Below are 16,762 nucleotides of genomic sequence, written 5' to 3'. Positions count from 1 at the left end.
AAGAACCCATGAGTCTTGGTTGCATCCTCGTTTCCCCAAATGCTATTTTACTTTTGTCATGTTTGTCTACCTTTATAATACCACCAAGACAGAAGACCAGGGTTCAGTGGGCAGGGTTTGGGTCACTTCATCGAGTCCCCTGCACCCAGCAGGCACCATGTAGTGGTACATACATGGTTGTCTCTTGTCTCAGCCTAGAGCTTTGCCATCAAACATTTGCCACATTTGTTGAGTGCTTACTGTGTGCCAGGCACTATTGTAGGCATTGGAGACAGCAATGGATCAAAACGTCCCTGTCTTGGGGCACCTGGGTGGCTTAGTTAAGCGACCAACTCTTGGTATGGCTCAGGTCATGATCTCACGGTCTGTGAGTTCGAGCCCTACATCGGGCTCTGTGTTGACAGTGCGGAGCCTGCTTGGGATTCTTCTCTCTTAACTCTCTACCCCTCCCCTGCTCGCTCGCTCTCTCTCTCTGTCAAACTAAATAAAGTTTAAGAAACTAAAAGTTCCTGTCTTGAGGGGTGTGGGTATGTGCGTGGGGGGAGGGGTTCTGTTCTGCTGGGGTGAGACCCAGAATAGACCAACAAGTAGATTGTAAGAGGTTGACCCGTGCCATTAAAAAGGTCCGTACAGCCAGGTCTGGGGATCTAGAAAGATGGGGGTGCAGGTAGGCATTTGTAAATAGGGTAGTCAGGGAAGGCTTCATGAAGGTGACACTGAAGCAGGGACTTGGAAGGAATTAAGGGATGAAACGTGGATATCTAGAAGAATGTTCCAGGCAAAGGAAACAAGTGCAAAGTCCCTGAGGCTGGATTATGCCTGTTTTATTCAGAAACAGAAGGAAAGAAATACGTCTGGAGTGGAGTGCGAGGAAGAAGGGTAGATGAGGATGAGGTCAGAGAAGTGAGGGACCTGATCCTATAGCCCGAGGTGCACTTTTGCCTCTGTCAAGTATTTCCACTCCCATCATGCTCTTGTAAATTCTCGCTAGTATGAAACTTACTGAAAACTCTAACCAGTGTGACCAATGCTGCTATAAAAGGAAGCCCAGAAGAGGCGGGGAAGCTGGCTTTGGACTGGGGTGCAGTGTAAAGATATCCCAGAAAGGCCTGCCAAAAGCTGCCGCCATTTGAGCTGGGCCAGGTGATAGTGTAGGAGTTTTTCAGGCATAGAGGAATTGAGGGATTAGTTTTGTTGGCAGTGCTTGACACACAACAGATGCCCAATAAATAAAACAGAAAACCGCAGACCTGGGGAGAGCCACGGGCGGGGCTCTGGCAGGCAAGAGGTAGTTGAGAGGTGGCAAGAAAGAAAACCCAATCCAGGATGCATACGCAAATGCTCGCGTGAGGCGGCAAAGAGATCTTCTTCGACCCAAAGTCCCAAGCATGCGCAGTAATGCACCCTTCCCTCTAAAGGTCCGCCTTTCTTTTCTCAGCCTAGGCTCCACCTCCGTGAGTCTTGCTGAGGGAGATGGGAGGGGCTAGAGGCGGGACGAAGGCGAGTGAACATTCCTTTGACCAATCACCTTGCGGAATATTCGGCCTATAGTGAGAGAGGAACTCAGAACAAAAAGAAGTGCCCGCCCCCCTGCGGTGAGAACCAATGAACACCGGGCAGAGGCGTGGTAGGAGAACAGTGAAATCACGCCTCTTCAGCTCGGCCACGCCCTTCATTCTTGCTCAGCCTCACCCCAGGGGGCAAATCTGATTGGCTGTGCGACAACCTCAAAGGGCGGGGCCGCACACGTTCACACTGAGAATGAGCTAGCGGAGGGAGCGGGGAGGTGGGGGAGCACATCTGGGCGGGGCTAGACTGTGTCCTATCTAAGGTGGTAAAAGGCCAATGATTCTCCAGGCCGCCTCTCCTAGAAAAGTCATCTTCTCGCGAGCATTTAAAATTCCTGCCTGCTGAGGCACCTCAAGGGACTCAGACTGCCTCATCTGTCTTTTTCTTCCTTGCAAAAGTCCCGTTTGCTACCATGGGGATGTACCAAATGAGACCAAGCAGGGGGACCAAGTGGTGATCGGCACGCTGGTTACTGAATGCTGCCCACTTCGGCGCTAGCAAACTTCTAGCAAGATCGGAACTGAGTACTAAACAACCTCTGCACGTCCCCCTGGCGCCGTTCCAGGGCTGGCGCCACATTCCCCGGTGGGCGCGCAATGGCTGCGCCCCCTCCCGCTGCGGACGGGTCTTTTGGTACAGGCAGTCCGAGGTGAGTCCCCTCCTTCCCACTTCAGCCTTTGCTGCGCGTGCGTGCGCATGCGCGGAGCGCGGCGCGCGCGGCGGTTGGGCCATTGGGCGTTCGGCCCTGGGATCCGCCGCGTCTCCGCAAGCGGTCGGCTCTGAGCCGCGAGCCGCCGTGAGCTCTCGGATTCGAGCCGGCACCAGCGAGCCCGGGGGCATCGCCCGCAGCGGCCAAGCTCATGGCCGGCTGAGCGGGACGCCGCCTCCGCCTCAGCCACCGCCGCCGCCGCCGCCGCCTCCTCCTCCTCAGCCGGCGGCGGCCCGGGCCCAGCAGCCATGGCCGAAGACTACTGGGACGGGCGCCTGCGGCGAACAGGAGGAGAAGGAGGTCGCGCGGCCTCAGCCCGGGCCGCCGCCCCAGGCGCCGCCGCGCCGGCCCCGCGGCGCTGAGGTTGCTCGCGCGCCCCCGCCGGTGAGCGCGTTTCCGAGACAAGGGGTGGGGGCTGCCCTTTTCCTGCAGAACCAACTCAGACCCCGGGCGGTGCCTAGGGGTCTGGGCTGCACCGCTGGCATGTGCCCCCTCCCCCAGCGAATTTCCCAGAGTGCACCGGGGCGGGGGGTCATTCTGGGCCTCCCTGACCTTGGCCCCGCCCTGGGCCCGGTCTGGGAGCTGGGGATGGGCAGTCCTGTGGGTGCTAATTGGGAGCAGGGTGATCAAGGGACCAGAGAGTGTGGAAATGGGTGGTGAAAGGCTCGAGGTTTGCTAGTGGCCTGAGCTGTGGAGGGGTCGGAGCATGTGATAATAAGTCTTAACCGCTGTGTAGGGCTTGAAGCCCAACGTGTGCTAATGGGGTGTGTGTGTGTGTGTGTGTGTGTGTGTGTGTGTGTGTAGGACCCCAAGGGTGTGTGATAGGGGAGAGCATGCCAGAGGAATGCTGAGGTGTGCAAACGGGGTTATAGGTGTGGAGAGACCCCGTGTGTGTTAATGGGGGATAGGGTGGTAGAGATAGCAGGAGGTGTGCTCATAGGATCAGGGCTCTGAAGTCCTGTGTGTGGTAATGAGCGTCAGGGTGGTGGTAATTCTGTGTATTTGTCCATGAGGGACTGCGGTGTGTGAGGGTCCAGAGAGCGCTCGTGGAGGTCAGGGTAGTGGAAGAAGTCCAGTGTTGAGAACGTGCTAATGGGAATCATAGCTGTAGAGGGTACATGCATGTGGTAATAAAGGTCTGGGTAGGATGAGGCCCAGTATATGCTAATGGGGACAGAGTGGTGGAAGACCCGAGTCCGTGCTACTGGGTATCAGAAGTTGTGGATATATGTGGGGTGGGAGGGCACGGTGGTGAGGGAAGTGCCTTAGCACTGTAAGAGGTCCAGTATATTAAGGATCAAGATGGTGTGAGATCAGTGTGTGTGGGTGTGTGTTTGTGTCCATGTCCGTGAGGACAGGGGATGTGAGACTACTGGATGCGCTCAGGGACAGGTATATGTGAAATTCTAGTGACCGTTAAAATGGGCTTAGAGCCTTGGAGGCGCTTAAACGTGTGCCACTGGGGGGAAGAGTCGGGGCAGTACGGGGTCCGGAAAATGCTGGTGAGCATCAGAACCTTGTGAAGACAGTGTGTGCTTGTGTCCACAGGGGACTGGGGTGTGTTGAGGGTCCGTGGGGTGCAATGAGGAGGATCAGGGAAGGTTGTGAAGGGATTCAAGTGTGAACCAACAGGCATTATAGCTGTGCGGGAATTCAAGCAAAGAGAAATGAGTAGGGATATGTGACGGTCTAGGTGTGCTGAAGTGGATTAGAACCATGTAGGGCTGTGTCCTAATGAGGCTCCAGGCTGAATGAAGACCTGTGTGCACTAATGAGGGTCAGGCCATTATAGAGCAGTGTGTTTGTGTATCCCTGGAGAATGGGGCTGAGTGAGGGTTTAGGGTGTGCTAATGGGGACACACAGTGTGTGAGGCTCAGTGTGTGCTAATAGAGGTCAGGGTGAAGTGAACGTCCAGCTTGTGCTGATGGGAGGTGGTGGGCACAGGGTAGTGGGAGGACCAGAATGTGTGTTTAATGATGGTTCTAGCTGTGGAGGGGTCTGAGTGTGGGCAAAAACAGGTCAGGGATTGGCAAGTTTCACTTTGTGTTAATGAGATTCAGGGCAGTGTGAAAGTCCAGTGAGTGCTAATGTGGGTCAGCCACAGAGGGTCCCAAGTGCATGTTAATAGGGGTCAGAATCATGCACGGGGAACAGTGTGTTAATGGGGGTGAGTGCTTTGGAGAAGCTAACAGGCAGCTGGACCTGGGAGGCGCCCAAGAATGTGGCAGTAAGAGTTAACTTAGAGGGGTCTGAGCGTATGCTAAGAGTTTTGTGCTCTGTTGGGGCTTCGTATGCTGATGGGGGTTAGAAATGAGTGGGGAAATTGCAGGTGCTGATAGTTAAAATGCTGAGAGGCCTTCTTGAGGGTCCAGTGTGTGCTTATGGGGGTCTGAACCAGATGAGGATGGTGTGTTTCTGTGGGAGTTAGTAGAGTGTAATGATTGTGTCCTCAGTGGTCAGTGTGGTGTGCGCTGATGAGTGTCCTTGGGTGTGAGAGTATTCCGAGGATGGGTGTGTGACCTCGGAGGTCAGGAAGGACAAAATGCCCTTTTTTGAGTGGACTTGTGTGTCTAGTTTCTCGCTCCATCCCTCACTCTTCTGGGATCTAAAAAGCTCAGAAAATGGAAATAATAATCTTTAAAAGTTTTACTGTATATTAACGTTCAAGTGTCTCTGTTCACAAAGGTCTGCCCAGGGCACCCCTGATGGGAATATTGCATGATAGACAGACTTTGTGTCCTGTCTTCCTCAAATCCTCAAAACAACTGAACTCTGGAACATGTCCAGCCCTTGGAATTTCCAGTTAGAGGTCATGGACCCATGGCTCCTTGTGGCTCCCTCTTCATCTTCCGTCCAGTCCTGCTTACCCCTGCCCCTAGATCCCCCATTTCCTGCCACAACAGGCAAAGCAACTGGGTATTTGTACCATGGAGGCAAGACTGCCTTTGGGGGCTGGCCATGCTTCTTCTTCAGCTTCAGGTCCAGTGTTTGGCCTACTGGTTCAGGATTTTTGTTGTTATCTTGGGTTCTCTGAACGGACCTCATCCTCTTTACTGGGGTCTTTCTGCTACACTGGTTCCTCTTCCCCTCCTGGGGGTGGTGGTGAGGTCAGGCAGGTGGAAGTAGGGTATAGGGACCACTGGGGTAAGCACCTGATTTCAAGGTAACAGATGACCCACTTCTCTCCTCGAATCCAGCCCCAGCCTCATCCTCCCACCTCCTATCTAGCTCCACTTCCCTTGGGCCCAGGGCCATCTTAGGCCCTGCTGCGAGTCCAGATGGTTCCTAGGCCAGGTCTTTCCCCCACCTTGCTGGCCTAGAGCCCAGGAGGAAGCAGAAGAAGGCCAGCTTAAGCGTTTTGGTGGCCCTGTTCCCTCCAGCAGCCCCATCTAGGTCATCTTGCCGATGCCAGCGTCCCTGGGCCACCTTTTCTGGAGTTATTCACGAATAGCAGAGACTTACCCTGCCCATTCTGGTAGAGATTGGTCTTAGGCCCTCAGCCCCCCATTCATTAATATCTGCCATAAGCACTTTTTGAGCATCTACTCTGTGTCAGTCACTGTTCCAGGTCCTCAGGATCTAGCCGTGACCTAAACAGACAGAAATCTACCCTGGCGGAGCTGATCTTCTAGTTATGGCGGTGAGGAGACAGACAGTTAAGAATAAAGAAACCAATAAGTAGATGGTGTCATTTCTGAGGAGGTGATAGTGCTGGGGGGATGATTTGACAAAGTGAGGGAGCTCGGTATGGTTGAGATTTTAAATAGGGTTGTTTGTGGAGGGTTATCCATGAAAAAGGTGATATTGGAGCAATGGTCTGAAGAGGGTGAGGGAATGACCTATTTTGAAGGGTTTTCCAGGTACCAGGAACAACAGCCTGTGCAATGGCCCTGAGGTGAGACTGCTGGGTGTGGTTGCAGAACAGCAAATAGCAATGATTGAAGGGGAGATGAGGCCAGAGAGATAATAGGGATGAGTAGGGTAAGACTTTATGGGCCACCCTTGAGGACTGGGACATTTATTCAGGGTGGTAAGGGAGATGAGCACTCTCAACTAGAGGAGAAATGAGACCTGGCTTGTAAAAATGTGGGTGGGACCCATAGGGTCCCAACCTGATCGAACCTTGCGAGCAGTCCTCAGGACAGCTGGTGTGCATTGAGCCCCCCCCCCCCCAAACACAACCCTAGCCAGTGGTTGGGTCTGGGTAGGACTCCCTTCTCCTGCACCCCTCACTTGGGGAGACCAGTGGGGTGGTCCACCAATCACCGTGACGATGGTTGCTGGGCACGCCGCAAAGGTCCTTGTGGCTGTGGGGAGCATTCTGCCTAGGCAGTTGGGGGTAATGTGGGGCTGGTGCCGGCGGAATATGCCATTCTACGGGCATGCCCGGGGCCGTATCAGTGGCCCTGCGGTCCTGGGCAAGCCCCGAGCCCCATCTACAGATGGGTACATCTCTGCCGCCGCACCTGCAAGTGCCTGCTGTGGAGGCCTCTGCTCCCACAGTGAGGCTGCCCCCATACGGGCCAGCACTTCACCAGTTGGTCCCTTACCCTCAGCCAGCCACCCAGGCCTCAATACCCAGGTGTGCTACTTAGGAAGAGGGTACCCAGGGGCTGGCTGTAGGTGGGCAAGCACTGACAAAGGTCCGTATTTATGCCAGGTTTACAGGAATCCTGAGTGGTTCCAGGGCTCCACAGTGGTTGGGTGGATACTGACACAAGTTCATGTCAGTATACCTCAGTAAACCTTGGGTTTTAGGGGGCCTGTGGTGGTCAGGCCAAGTGCTAATGTGGGATCCATTGCCATCTATACCCCCTGCTCAGGTCGCCATGGATCGGATGAAGAAGATCAAGCGGCAGCTGTCGATGACACTCCGAGGGGGCCGAGGTGTGGACAAGACCAATGGTGCCCCTGAACAGATAGGCCTGGATGAGAGTGGGGGTGGTGGCGGCAATGACCTCGGAGAGGTACCCACTCGTGCCGCTCCTGGGGAACCTCGCTCTGGACGGGGCCCTCTCAGTTCTGCACCAGGTGGGTCCACTGACCACTTCTGCCCCCAGACTGGTCCCCGGTGCCACCTCCCAGCCGAGTTCCCCTTAGATTTGTGTTATTTCCATTTTCCTTTCTCCCGTTTTCTCCCCCTTCCCTGCTATCCTCTCCGCACACACTCTCTCTATCTGTGCCCCTTTCCTTGGCTTTGTGCCCAGGCCTCGGGGAGGAAGAGTGCCCTGCCTGCTGCAGCTGCCCCCAACCTTCCCTTTGCCCTTCTCCTGCGCTCTGCCATGGCCCCCCTCAGGCCTACTGGTGCCTGCCTACCCTGGGCCTGCCTTCTCAGGGCCTTTGGCTACTGTGCCGCTGCCTGCCTCCTGGTCCTGGGCCAGCCCCAGTCTCAGCTCACCCCTGAAACAGGGTGCTCCACTGGGTGACTATTGCCCCCCCCCCCATCCCCCGTTCAACCTGTCCTGACCTGTCTGAACCTCCTTGGGCCTTGCCACCCTCTCCCTGAGGGACTCTAGGCTGCTCTGGGGGTTTGTGTGTACGTGTGTGATCAGGGGATTGTGTTACGTTGAGGAGGGGGTGTCCTGGGGCTTCAGCCCTCAACTGGTCTGCCCTCCCCCTGTCCTCACTACCAGAAATTGTACACGAGGACTTGAAGATGGGGTCTGATGGGGAAAGTGACCAGGCTTCAGCCACGTCCTCCGATGAGGTGCAGTCGCCAGTGAGGGTGCGCATGCGCAACCATCCCCCACGCAAGATCTCCACTGAGGTGCTTAACTCCCTGTCTGGCTGGTGGTGGGGCTAGAAAAGAGGGTTAAATGTGGGGAGGTGGAGCTCATGGTCCCGTTTCTCACCCATCTTGCCTGTTAGGACATCAACAAGCGCCTATCACTACCAGCCGACATCCGGCTGCCTGAGGGCTACCTTGAGAAGCTGACCCTCAATAGCCCCATCTTCGACAAGCCCCTCAGCCGCCGCCTCCGCCGTGTCAGCCTGGTGAGTGTCTTCTGTGCCTGTCCTCTCCTCCTTTCACTGCCCACCCGCCTCTGTCCCCTCCTATGAGCCTTCTTCAACCTGCCCCTTTACCCCACAGTCTGAGATTGGCTTTGGGAAACTGGAGACCTACATCAAGCTAGACAAGCTGGGAGAGGTGAGAGACCATCGTCAGGCACATGGTGGGGATGGGGGTCAGTGAGAACTTCCTGCAGCTTCCTCTCCTGTCACTCGTCCTCACACACCAGGGTACCTATGCCACCGTCTACAAAGGCAAAAGCAAGCTCACGGACAACCTTGTGGCACTCAAGGAGATCAGACTGGAACATGAAGAAGGGGCACCCTGCACCGCCATCCGGGAAGGTACAGACACACAGGAAGGCTGTCCCAGGCTTCCCAGGCTCACCTCTTGACACATACACACACGCTCTGTAGTAGGAACAGGGACTGGGGGTTGGGGCATTCCCTCCTGACACTCTGGGCTTCACGCGAAAGTGCCCATCATGCACATATCTAGATGATAATCAAGGTAACCAAGAATCTGTTCCCGTTTGGAGAAAAGACCAAGAATTAGACAGCAGGGTGTTCGCTTTGGGTCTGAGAGCACCCGAGAAAGTGCTCACCGGTTTACTTGACAACAATTTCTAGTCAGAATATCACGCGGGATGAATGTGAATTGTGTAGAAGTTATGTGTGCAAAGTGAATTTCGCACCAAGTTGCAGGCCTCTGTACTGAGGGTTGACGCAAAACCCCTTTCCGGAAAGCAAAAACAGGTTGTGAAGATCTAGTGTCCTGTAAGCCTGGGGTGGCAATCCCAGGTCCTTGCTCCATACTCTTCTCTGAGCCTTAGTGTCCACATCCGGAACATGGAGCCACCCCTTCCTGGCATTGGGTGGGATAGAGCCAGTGGCTATGAGCCACCACCTCAGGCTGCACAGGGAAAGAAGGAAATCCTGGGCTTGTACCTGTCTGGTCCTCCTCGCCTCTACCCTGAGGGTGGGTGGGGCCCTGACTCTTCCCCCATCCCCTCCTCCCCATGCTCCCTGCAGTGTCCCTGCTCAAGGACCTCAAACATGCCAACATCGTCACGCTACATGACATTATCCACACGGAGAAGTCCCTCACCCTTGTCTTTGAGTACCTGGTAAGGTTGGGGGGCAGTGGGGGTGGGGAGTGGGGAGAGGGCCAGGAGCCACGGGATGTGGCCCTCTTTCCTCCCATCTCCTCTTCTGTCCTCAGGACAAGGACCTGAAGCAGTACCTGGATGACTGTGGGAACGTCATCAACATGCACAACGTGAAAGTGGGTGTGGGGCAGGAAGCAGGGGCACAAGGGGGCCCCCACTCACCCACTCCACCCCACAAATCTCCCTGAAACAGACTTTTCCCGTTTGGCTTTTTTGCTGGGAGCCCTTGGAGGGCATTGGGACCTTGTCCTCTTTTGTGAGATAAAGCTCTGGGCTCAGTGTCTGTGTTTGGGAGGGGCAACAGTGTCTGCTGGGGGTCAGGCTGCTGGATGCTCCCTGACCTCTGCCTGCCCTTCCTGGGTCCCCAGCTGTTCCTGTTCCAGCTGCTTCGTGGCCTGGCCTACTGCCACCGGCAGAAGGTGCTACACCGAGACCTCAAGCCCCAAAACCTGCTCATCAACGAGAGAGGAGAGCTCAAGCTGGCCGACTTTGGTACCCTGGCCTCCCCCTTCTTCCCAGTGATCGCCCCGCCTTACCCTCTCAGACTCCCCCTTCCTCATGACCGCCTTATCTCAGTCCCCTTCAGCTTCTACAGGCTTTGCTTAGGACACCCTCAGTCCCAGCTGTGCTCTCCCCGAGGCTGCCCGGGACCTCCTCAATTCCAGCTGCCCCTTCTCTCAACCTACCAGGCCTGGCCCGGGCCAAGTCAATTCCAACGAAGACCTACTCCAATGAGGTGGTGACACTGTGGTACCGGCCCCCCGACATCCTGCTTGGGTCCACGGACTACTCTACCCAGATTGACATGTGGTGAGGACAGGTGGAAGTGTGGCAGGAGCCATGTGGTGAAGCGGGTGGCTTGGTCACAATGGCCAACCAGCCAACTGCCTCTCTATTCACTGTGCCCTCCCTGCCTAGGGGTGTGGGCTGCATCTTCTATGAGATGGCCACAGGCCGGCCCCTCTTCCCAGGCTCCACGGTGGAAGAACAGCTGCATTTCATCTTCCGTATCTTAGGTGAGGAGGAACGAGCCCTAGGAACTGTGGGGACATTTAGGGATGCCCTGTGGATGCTTAGGGTAATTCTCCTTCCCTGCCAGGAACCCCAACTGAGGAGACGTGGCCAGGCATTCTGTCCAACGAAGAATTTAAGACATACAACTACCCCAAGTATCGAGCCGAGGCCCTTTTGAGCCATGCACCCCGGTGAGGCTGGTGGGTGGGAGGGTAGGTGGGTGTTAGGGGCCGGAGTGCCCAAACTCAACTTAAAGCAGATCCTCTTGTCCTTGCGGTAGACTTGACAGCGACGGGGCTGACCTCCTCACTAAGCTGCTGCAGGTGAGACCACCCTCCCGGACCAGCCTTGGGGGCTAGGGGATTCTAGGTATAGGGGGACAGGGAGCTCCTGGGGTACGGTCTGGGATGGGGCAAAAGAGAGGTCTACTTGTTGAAGGGGTCAATACACCCCCCCCACCCCCCCGACCCCTGCCTGTCCTCCCACTCAGTTTGAAGGTCGCAATCGGATCTCCGCAGAGGATGCCATGAAACATCCATTCTTCCTCAGTCTGGGGGAGCGGATCCACAAACTTCCTGACAGTGAGTGCAGCTGGCGGGACCTGTGGGGAACAGGATGCTGGGTGGGCTGTGCGGGGCACACCCTTGTTCACACATATGACATGTTATGTGTATTACAAGTTATTTAGTTTTCAGTTCCTTTTTACCTTTCACGGGAATTTTCTAACATACGTGAAAATAGACGTAACATCATTTTCCTCTTTTTTTTTTTTTTTAAAGCAAACGTTTCCTTGTAAAATATATACCGAGAAATGCACAGGTCATGAGTGTACGGCATAGTGAATTTTTAGAAACTAACCACACCCATGTAACTGGCATACAGGTCAAGAAATAGGATGAGAGAAGCTCCCCCGAAGTGCCCTCTTATTTCCTTTAGTTATTCCCAGCCCCTTGCCAAGGGTTACTACTAGTTTGACTTCTCACAGCATAGGTAAGTCTTCCCCATCCTTGTACTGTACAGAAACAGAATCACACGTGGTGTTCTCCTTTTATACCTGATTAAAAAACTTTTTCATATGGACACTTTAAAATTATATATGTTTAGGGGTGCCTGGCTGGCTCAGTCGGTGGAGTATGGGACTCTTGATCTTGGCGTTGTGAGTTTGAGTCCCACATTGGGTGTAGAGGTTACTTTAAAAAATAAATACATAGGGGCACCTCAGTGGCCCAGGGATTGTCTCCCTCCTTCTCTCTCTGCCCCTTCCTCCACTTGGTCGTGCGCGCTGTCAATAATGAGTAATTATTAAATAAATAAAATTAGATCCAATAACAAGTCCCTAAGCACTCTAGCAGGTCATCAACTCGTGGCCAATCTGGTTTTGTTTTGTTTTTTAATGCTTCTTTATTTTTGAGAGAGAGCGTGCAAGCAGGGCAGGGGCACAGAGAGGGGGACAGAGGATCCAAAGTGGGCTCTGTGCTGACAGCAGCGAGCCTGATGGGGGGCTCAAACTCACGAACCGTGCAATCATGACCTGAACCAAAGTCGGACGCTCGACTGAGTGAGTCACCTGGGCCAATCTGGTTTTATCTGTATTCCCTCTGATTATTTTGAATCAAATCCTGGATATATCATTCACCTATAAATTTCAGCATGTATCTTTAAGAGGTTTTTTAATAACTATCATTATCCTACCTTCAAAATGTTGGCCCACTGCCTGAATCTCCCCACTGGATTAATCTAAATCAAATCCCAAACACCATCCATCACCTAGACTCAACAGATGGTAATTGCAATACCATTATCACACTTGACAGAATTACTGACTTCTTCGTGTAATAGCCCATATTCCATTTTCTCTAGTTGTAGCTGGTTTGTGTATAAGGATTATATGACAGATGAGAAAGTCAAACTTCTCAAAGACAAGACAGCTTTTTGTAATTCCCCCAATGGGGCCATGTGGGAGGTGGTCCTTGGCTGGCCCCATGGGTCATTTCCCACTGTCTGTCCTCCACCCACAGCTACTTCCATATTTGCACTAAAGGAGATCCAGCTACAAAAGGAGGCCGGCCTTCGGTCTTCGTCAATGCCTGACTCAGGTAGGTGTGGCCCTTGCCCTCTTCCCCACCCTGGCCACCTACCTGCTTACCCACCAACAGCCATCCGCTCTGCTTTCCCCTGCAGGCAGGCCAGCTTTCCGCGTGGTGGACACCGAGTTCTAAGCCAGAGACCGAGGCCCCAGCAGGCAGCAGCTGGAGGGATGCCACTCCCCCTCACAGGGCAGCCCCCAACTGTATCCTCCTTGCTTGCTGCCTGCCTACCTGCCTGACTCATGCTCGCCTGCCCACATGTCCCCTGCTGCCTGTCCAAACACCCGACCATTGGCCTGTCAACCCACCCATTGGCCTGTCTGCTGGGTGCTAACAAAGCTCTCATCGCTCCTTCGCCTGGTTTGTCTGTCTGTCTGTATGTCTGTCTCTCTCTGTCTCGGTAGTTGCCGGCGGACAGCATGGCCGTGTCAGCCTCCCACACTGAGGCCAGGCCTATCCCCCTTCCCATCATCCCCTCCCCCAGGACCACTACCCCATGGCCAGCCAGGGGTCCGGAGCTAGCCCAGGCTGGGGATCTCGACTCAGACAAGACATGACAATGCCTTGGGTCTGAGGCTTCCCCTGCCTGCTTTCCTGCCTGCCCCACCTGCCTCATGTTGTGTGGGCCTTTTTTTGTTTGTTTCATTCATTGTTGTTTTTTAATTATTTTAAATGAGGTTTTCATTTTTTAAATGCAATATCTCTGTATACAGAATGGATGGGCCCCACCCCCTGCGTGTGGCCCTCCCACAGTATTTTGTGCAATGAAGCCCCGCTCCCAGCCTTTCCAAGGCAGGGACACAGCCCCTATTTGGAACCCTGACCATCACCAGACCCTGGGGTCGGCTAAGGGAAAGCATGCCTCGACCATTCGCCTTCCTACCCCCCGCCTGCCATCCTCAGCTGCAGGGGGACCTGGGGACTACTGGAGACTCTCTGGGAGGTGGACGAGGTGGGGGGGCCCCCACTCTTTCCTCCTACAGTCCCATAGCTGGGGCCTCCTTCCTTCTCAGGGTCTCCCTAGCCCAACCCTCCTGCCCCCATCCCACTCGGTGCTGTTGAGTAGGGGCCCTGCCAGGAACTGACCAACTCTTCAAGGAGCCATAGTGTATATATGTGCACAAGCAGGGGCAGAGGGGCGCATGGGGGTCTGTGCCCAAGTGTTAGCCCCTAACCCCTGGGGAGGGTGAGGCAGGGCAGGGGCAGTCTCTGGGGTCAGTCTCAGATGGGTGGTTACCTCCCCGTCCTCCACTCTAAACCCTGGGGCCCTCAAATGGGGTGGGAGGGCTGGGGTGGGGGCCCTCCTAGTGGGGTTTGGAGGGTTGGGTTCCTGAATGCACCATAATCGCTGTATGAAATATTAAAAAGTCTAAAGTGAAAAACCTGATTGCAAGTCCCTGCAAGGGTGGGGGTGGGCTCAGTCCAAGGTGAGTCCTGGGACTTTGGAGAATTCATACCTCGCCAGGGACATGTCACGACTATGGAAGGCATTGGAGGGGCTGCACATGCAATAGTAGAACGTCAAGTTGAAACAGGGCAGGCTGAATAGAGGATGAACTAAGAAGCAGAGGGAAGAGTGAGATGTACCCAAGAATATGAGGAAGCCAGATAGATGGGAGACAGGTGTATGTAGAGAGGCTGTTTGTTTGAAAGACTTGCAAGGCCCCATACAACCAGGAGGTGGGGAGGTGAGGCAGGCCCAGTATGACCACCATGCGTCAGACCTGGACACCATGAGGCAGGCCAGTTGGAGAGGGAATATGAGAGGAGGGTAGATTTTGGATTGCTGAGTAGGTAGGGGGATCTTCATACATGGGTCAAAGTCAGGATTGGGGCCATCGGTGGATGGATGGAGCTGGAAGTTTGGATTGTTGGTGTCCAGGAAGTAACAAACCATGGGCATGGGTGAGAGAACCCGAGAAGGATGCAATGGCTTGTGAGAGACCAGAGGTCAAATGGCACCGTGGGACTTGGCCTCAAGTGTGAGGATAGTTGCGGCTTTGATTTTCTCCATCCTTGGAGCTCTAGCCTCTGTCCCAACCTCTGGGCACAGCCAAGGATAGACTGCAAGCAGAAGAGAGGAGCATGGGCAGGGCCAGGCAAATACTGCAGAGAATAAGCCTAACTGAGGCTGGTTACTGAAGTTCAGCAGTGGTGGCCCAAGGATCATTCCACTGTGTCCCTGTAAGCACTTTGGTGAGCTCTCCGCTTGCAGCCTTAAAACTGTAAGGGTTCTCCATGTTCCCAGAGATGGGGAAGCAAGCAAGGAAAACAGGACACCCTCCCTGTTTCCTTGTAACAGAGCTGAACCTTCCACAAGCCCCTCAGCAGGCTTCCTGTGCCATTCTGTGGCTAGAATAAGATGATATGGTCACCTCTGGCAACAAGGGAGGCTGGGAAGATGAGGGCCTTGCAAAAGGAGACAGGATTGCCAGGCCAAACTTAGAAGGACTAGAATTCACCCAACTGCTCTGGGAAGTGGTGGGGTCATTGGTGTGTGCAGAGGTGGTTGGCCTTTGGAAACCAAACGGTCTAGGCCTGGGGAGGGAGGCCTCTTGTTGGATTGTAGGAAGGGCAGGCTACCTGGTAAATGCGGTGGGGTGGGGTGGTCTGTAGAGGGGCAACGAGGAGAGGAGAGGCAGTTCAGAGAATCTGACAAGATTCAGCTAGGCTTGAAGAGCAGCTACTTGCCAAGTGCCGGACCCAACTCCATGCCATTTTAGAGACACCCCCCACCCCCCAGGTGAAAGGGTTGCTCCCTTTTCTCCCTCAGTTTGCACAACTGAGTTGCAAACCCTCATCTGTGCCAGGTCTGGGCTAGGGGCTGGAATCACAGTAATAAAGACACAATCCCTGCCCTGTAGAGGTTAACCGACGATAGAGGTGAATTGTGATGTGTATGGGTGGGTGGGGGTTGCAATTGTGCAGGAGAAGGGTGTTCTGGACATGCCAGACCCAGTGAGCTATGTGCAGCAAGCTAGAGGTGGGGGGAGGCGAGCTGTGGTCTTGGTTGTGGGAATGAATGATAATAAGGAAGTCGCTGAACCAGAGCCAGAATCATGAGCCTGTCTTGGGGAGTTTGTGGGATGGCCAGGTGGAGACAGCCAATAGGCAGGCAGATGCAGGGAGCCAGAGAGTGAAATATTAAAGTTATCTAGAGGTAGGGCTGGGAGCCCTAGCAGATGCCAGAGCCTAGTGCAGTGGTTCTCAACCAGAGATCATCTCCACCCCCCAGGGAACACTGGCAATCTCTGGAGACACTTTTGGGGATGAGACAAATTAGGGGATGATACTGCTATCCAGTGGGTAGAGGGCAAGGATGCAACTAATGCTTCCTTGTACAATGCTTCCTACAACAGAGAAATGTCAATAGTGCCTAGATCGAGAAGTCCCTGGCCTGGTGCAAAGGTTCTAAACTTTGCGGTCACGATTCCTTTATAGCCTTAAAAACTGAAGACCTCTAAAGAGCTTTTGCTTATGTAGCCTCTCAGGATATTCCACCGCACACGCAAGAGAGAACAACAATGAAGTACTGTGAAAATAGTTTTGACTTTGTGAACCCCCTGAGAAGGTCTCCTGAACCAGCAGGAATCCTAGAACCACAGGTTGAGAATCTCTGGCCTGGTGCTTAAGATCATAGCTGAGTTTGAACTACAGCTCAGCAGTTTACTACCTGGGGCAAAATGAATTAACGTTTCCAGTCCTCAGCTTGACCCATTGATGCCCATAGGGGACAGTGATATTTATCTGTTGCCTAACGCTACTATTTACCGTGCAATAAAGCACTTAAACAGGGCCAACTATCATTAGTTATCATTGCCATAATGCCAACAAATACACTGAGCCTGAGGCTGACTTGCCTTCAACACGTTTGTCTAGAGAATAAATCTAGTTCAGGCAGGGAAGCGGCCCTCAGGCCTGGGTGGTGACCTTTTTTTTTTTTTGCATTAGGTGGCCCGCAGGCCTGGGTGGTGACCTTTCTTGCATTAGGTTTTGATGGACGGGAAGAGTAGTGCAATGAAAGAAGGGCATTCTGGTCAGGATAAAAAAAAACTCTCAGGGTAGGGGCCGCGGTCCCCAGCAGAGCACGGGACCGAGAAAGCCTGGAACCTTTGCGCCCCTAAGTACTCCCCAAAATGTCCTCGTTCATATCGGGGACCACTGCCTCCACCTTTCCACACAACCTTTTGCCCCGACTCAACAT

At 54.1% G+C, this 16,762-nt stretch overlaps 1 protein-coding gene across 5 annotated transcripts; it reads left to right on the top strand.

The window, feature by feature from the left end:
• The first annotated feature begins 1,926 nt into the window (after window positions 1–1,926).
• Window positions 1,927–12,913, top strand: CDK16 (cyclin dependent kinase 16). 5 transcript variants are annotated; one of them, XM_053891675.1, is made up of 17 exons: window positions 2,280–2,662; window positions 5,836–5,919; window positions 7,103–7,310; window positions 7,913–8,046; window positions 8,148–8,273; window positions 8,371–8,427; window positions 8,519–8,633; window positions 9,321–9,415; window positions 9,511–9,573; window positions 9,826–9,949; window positions 10,147–10,267; window positions 10,376–10,473; window positions 10,557–10,662; window positions 10,731–10,794; window positions 10,962–11,052; window positions 12,490–12,567; window positions 12,653–12,913. In XM_053891675.1, the coding sequence occupies exons 2-17, from the start codon at window positions 5,914–5,916 to the stop codon at window positions 12,688–12,690; spliced, it is 1,524 nt and encodes a 507-aa protein (XP_053747650.1). In that variant the 5' UTR covers window positions 2,280–2,662; window positions 5,836–5,913; the 3' UTR covers window positions 12,691–12,913. The 5 variants fall into 5 exon arrangements, with proteins under 5 accessions (XP_019273128.1, XP_053747650.1, XP_019273127.1 ...); XM_019417583.2 differs by lacking the exons at window positions 2,280–2,662; window positions 5,836–5,919 and adding an exon at window positions 1,927–2,218; XM_019417582.2 differs by lacking the exon at window positions 5,836–5,919.
• Window positions 12,914–16,762: the final 3,849 nt, after the last annotated feature.

The sequence above is a fragment of the Panthera pardus genome, unplaced genomic scaffold, assembly GCF_024362965.1.
Source record: "Panthera pardus isolate Hobbes unplaced genomic scaffold, ASM2436296v1 HiC_scaffold_27, whole genome shotgun sequence".
NCBI lineage: Eukaryota > Metazoa > Chordata > Mammalia > Carnivora > Felidae > Panthera > Panthera pardus.
Note: the sequence above shows the minus strand (reverse complement) of the source record. Positions and strands in the feature narration are given on the sequence as shown.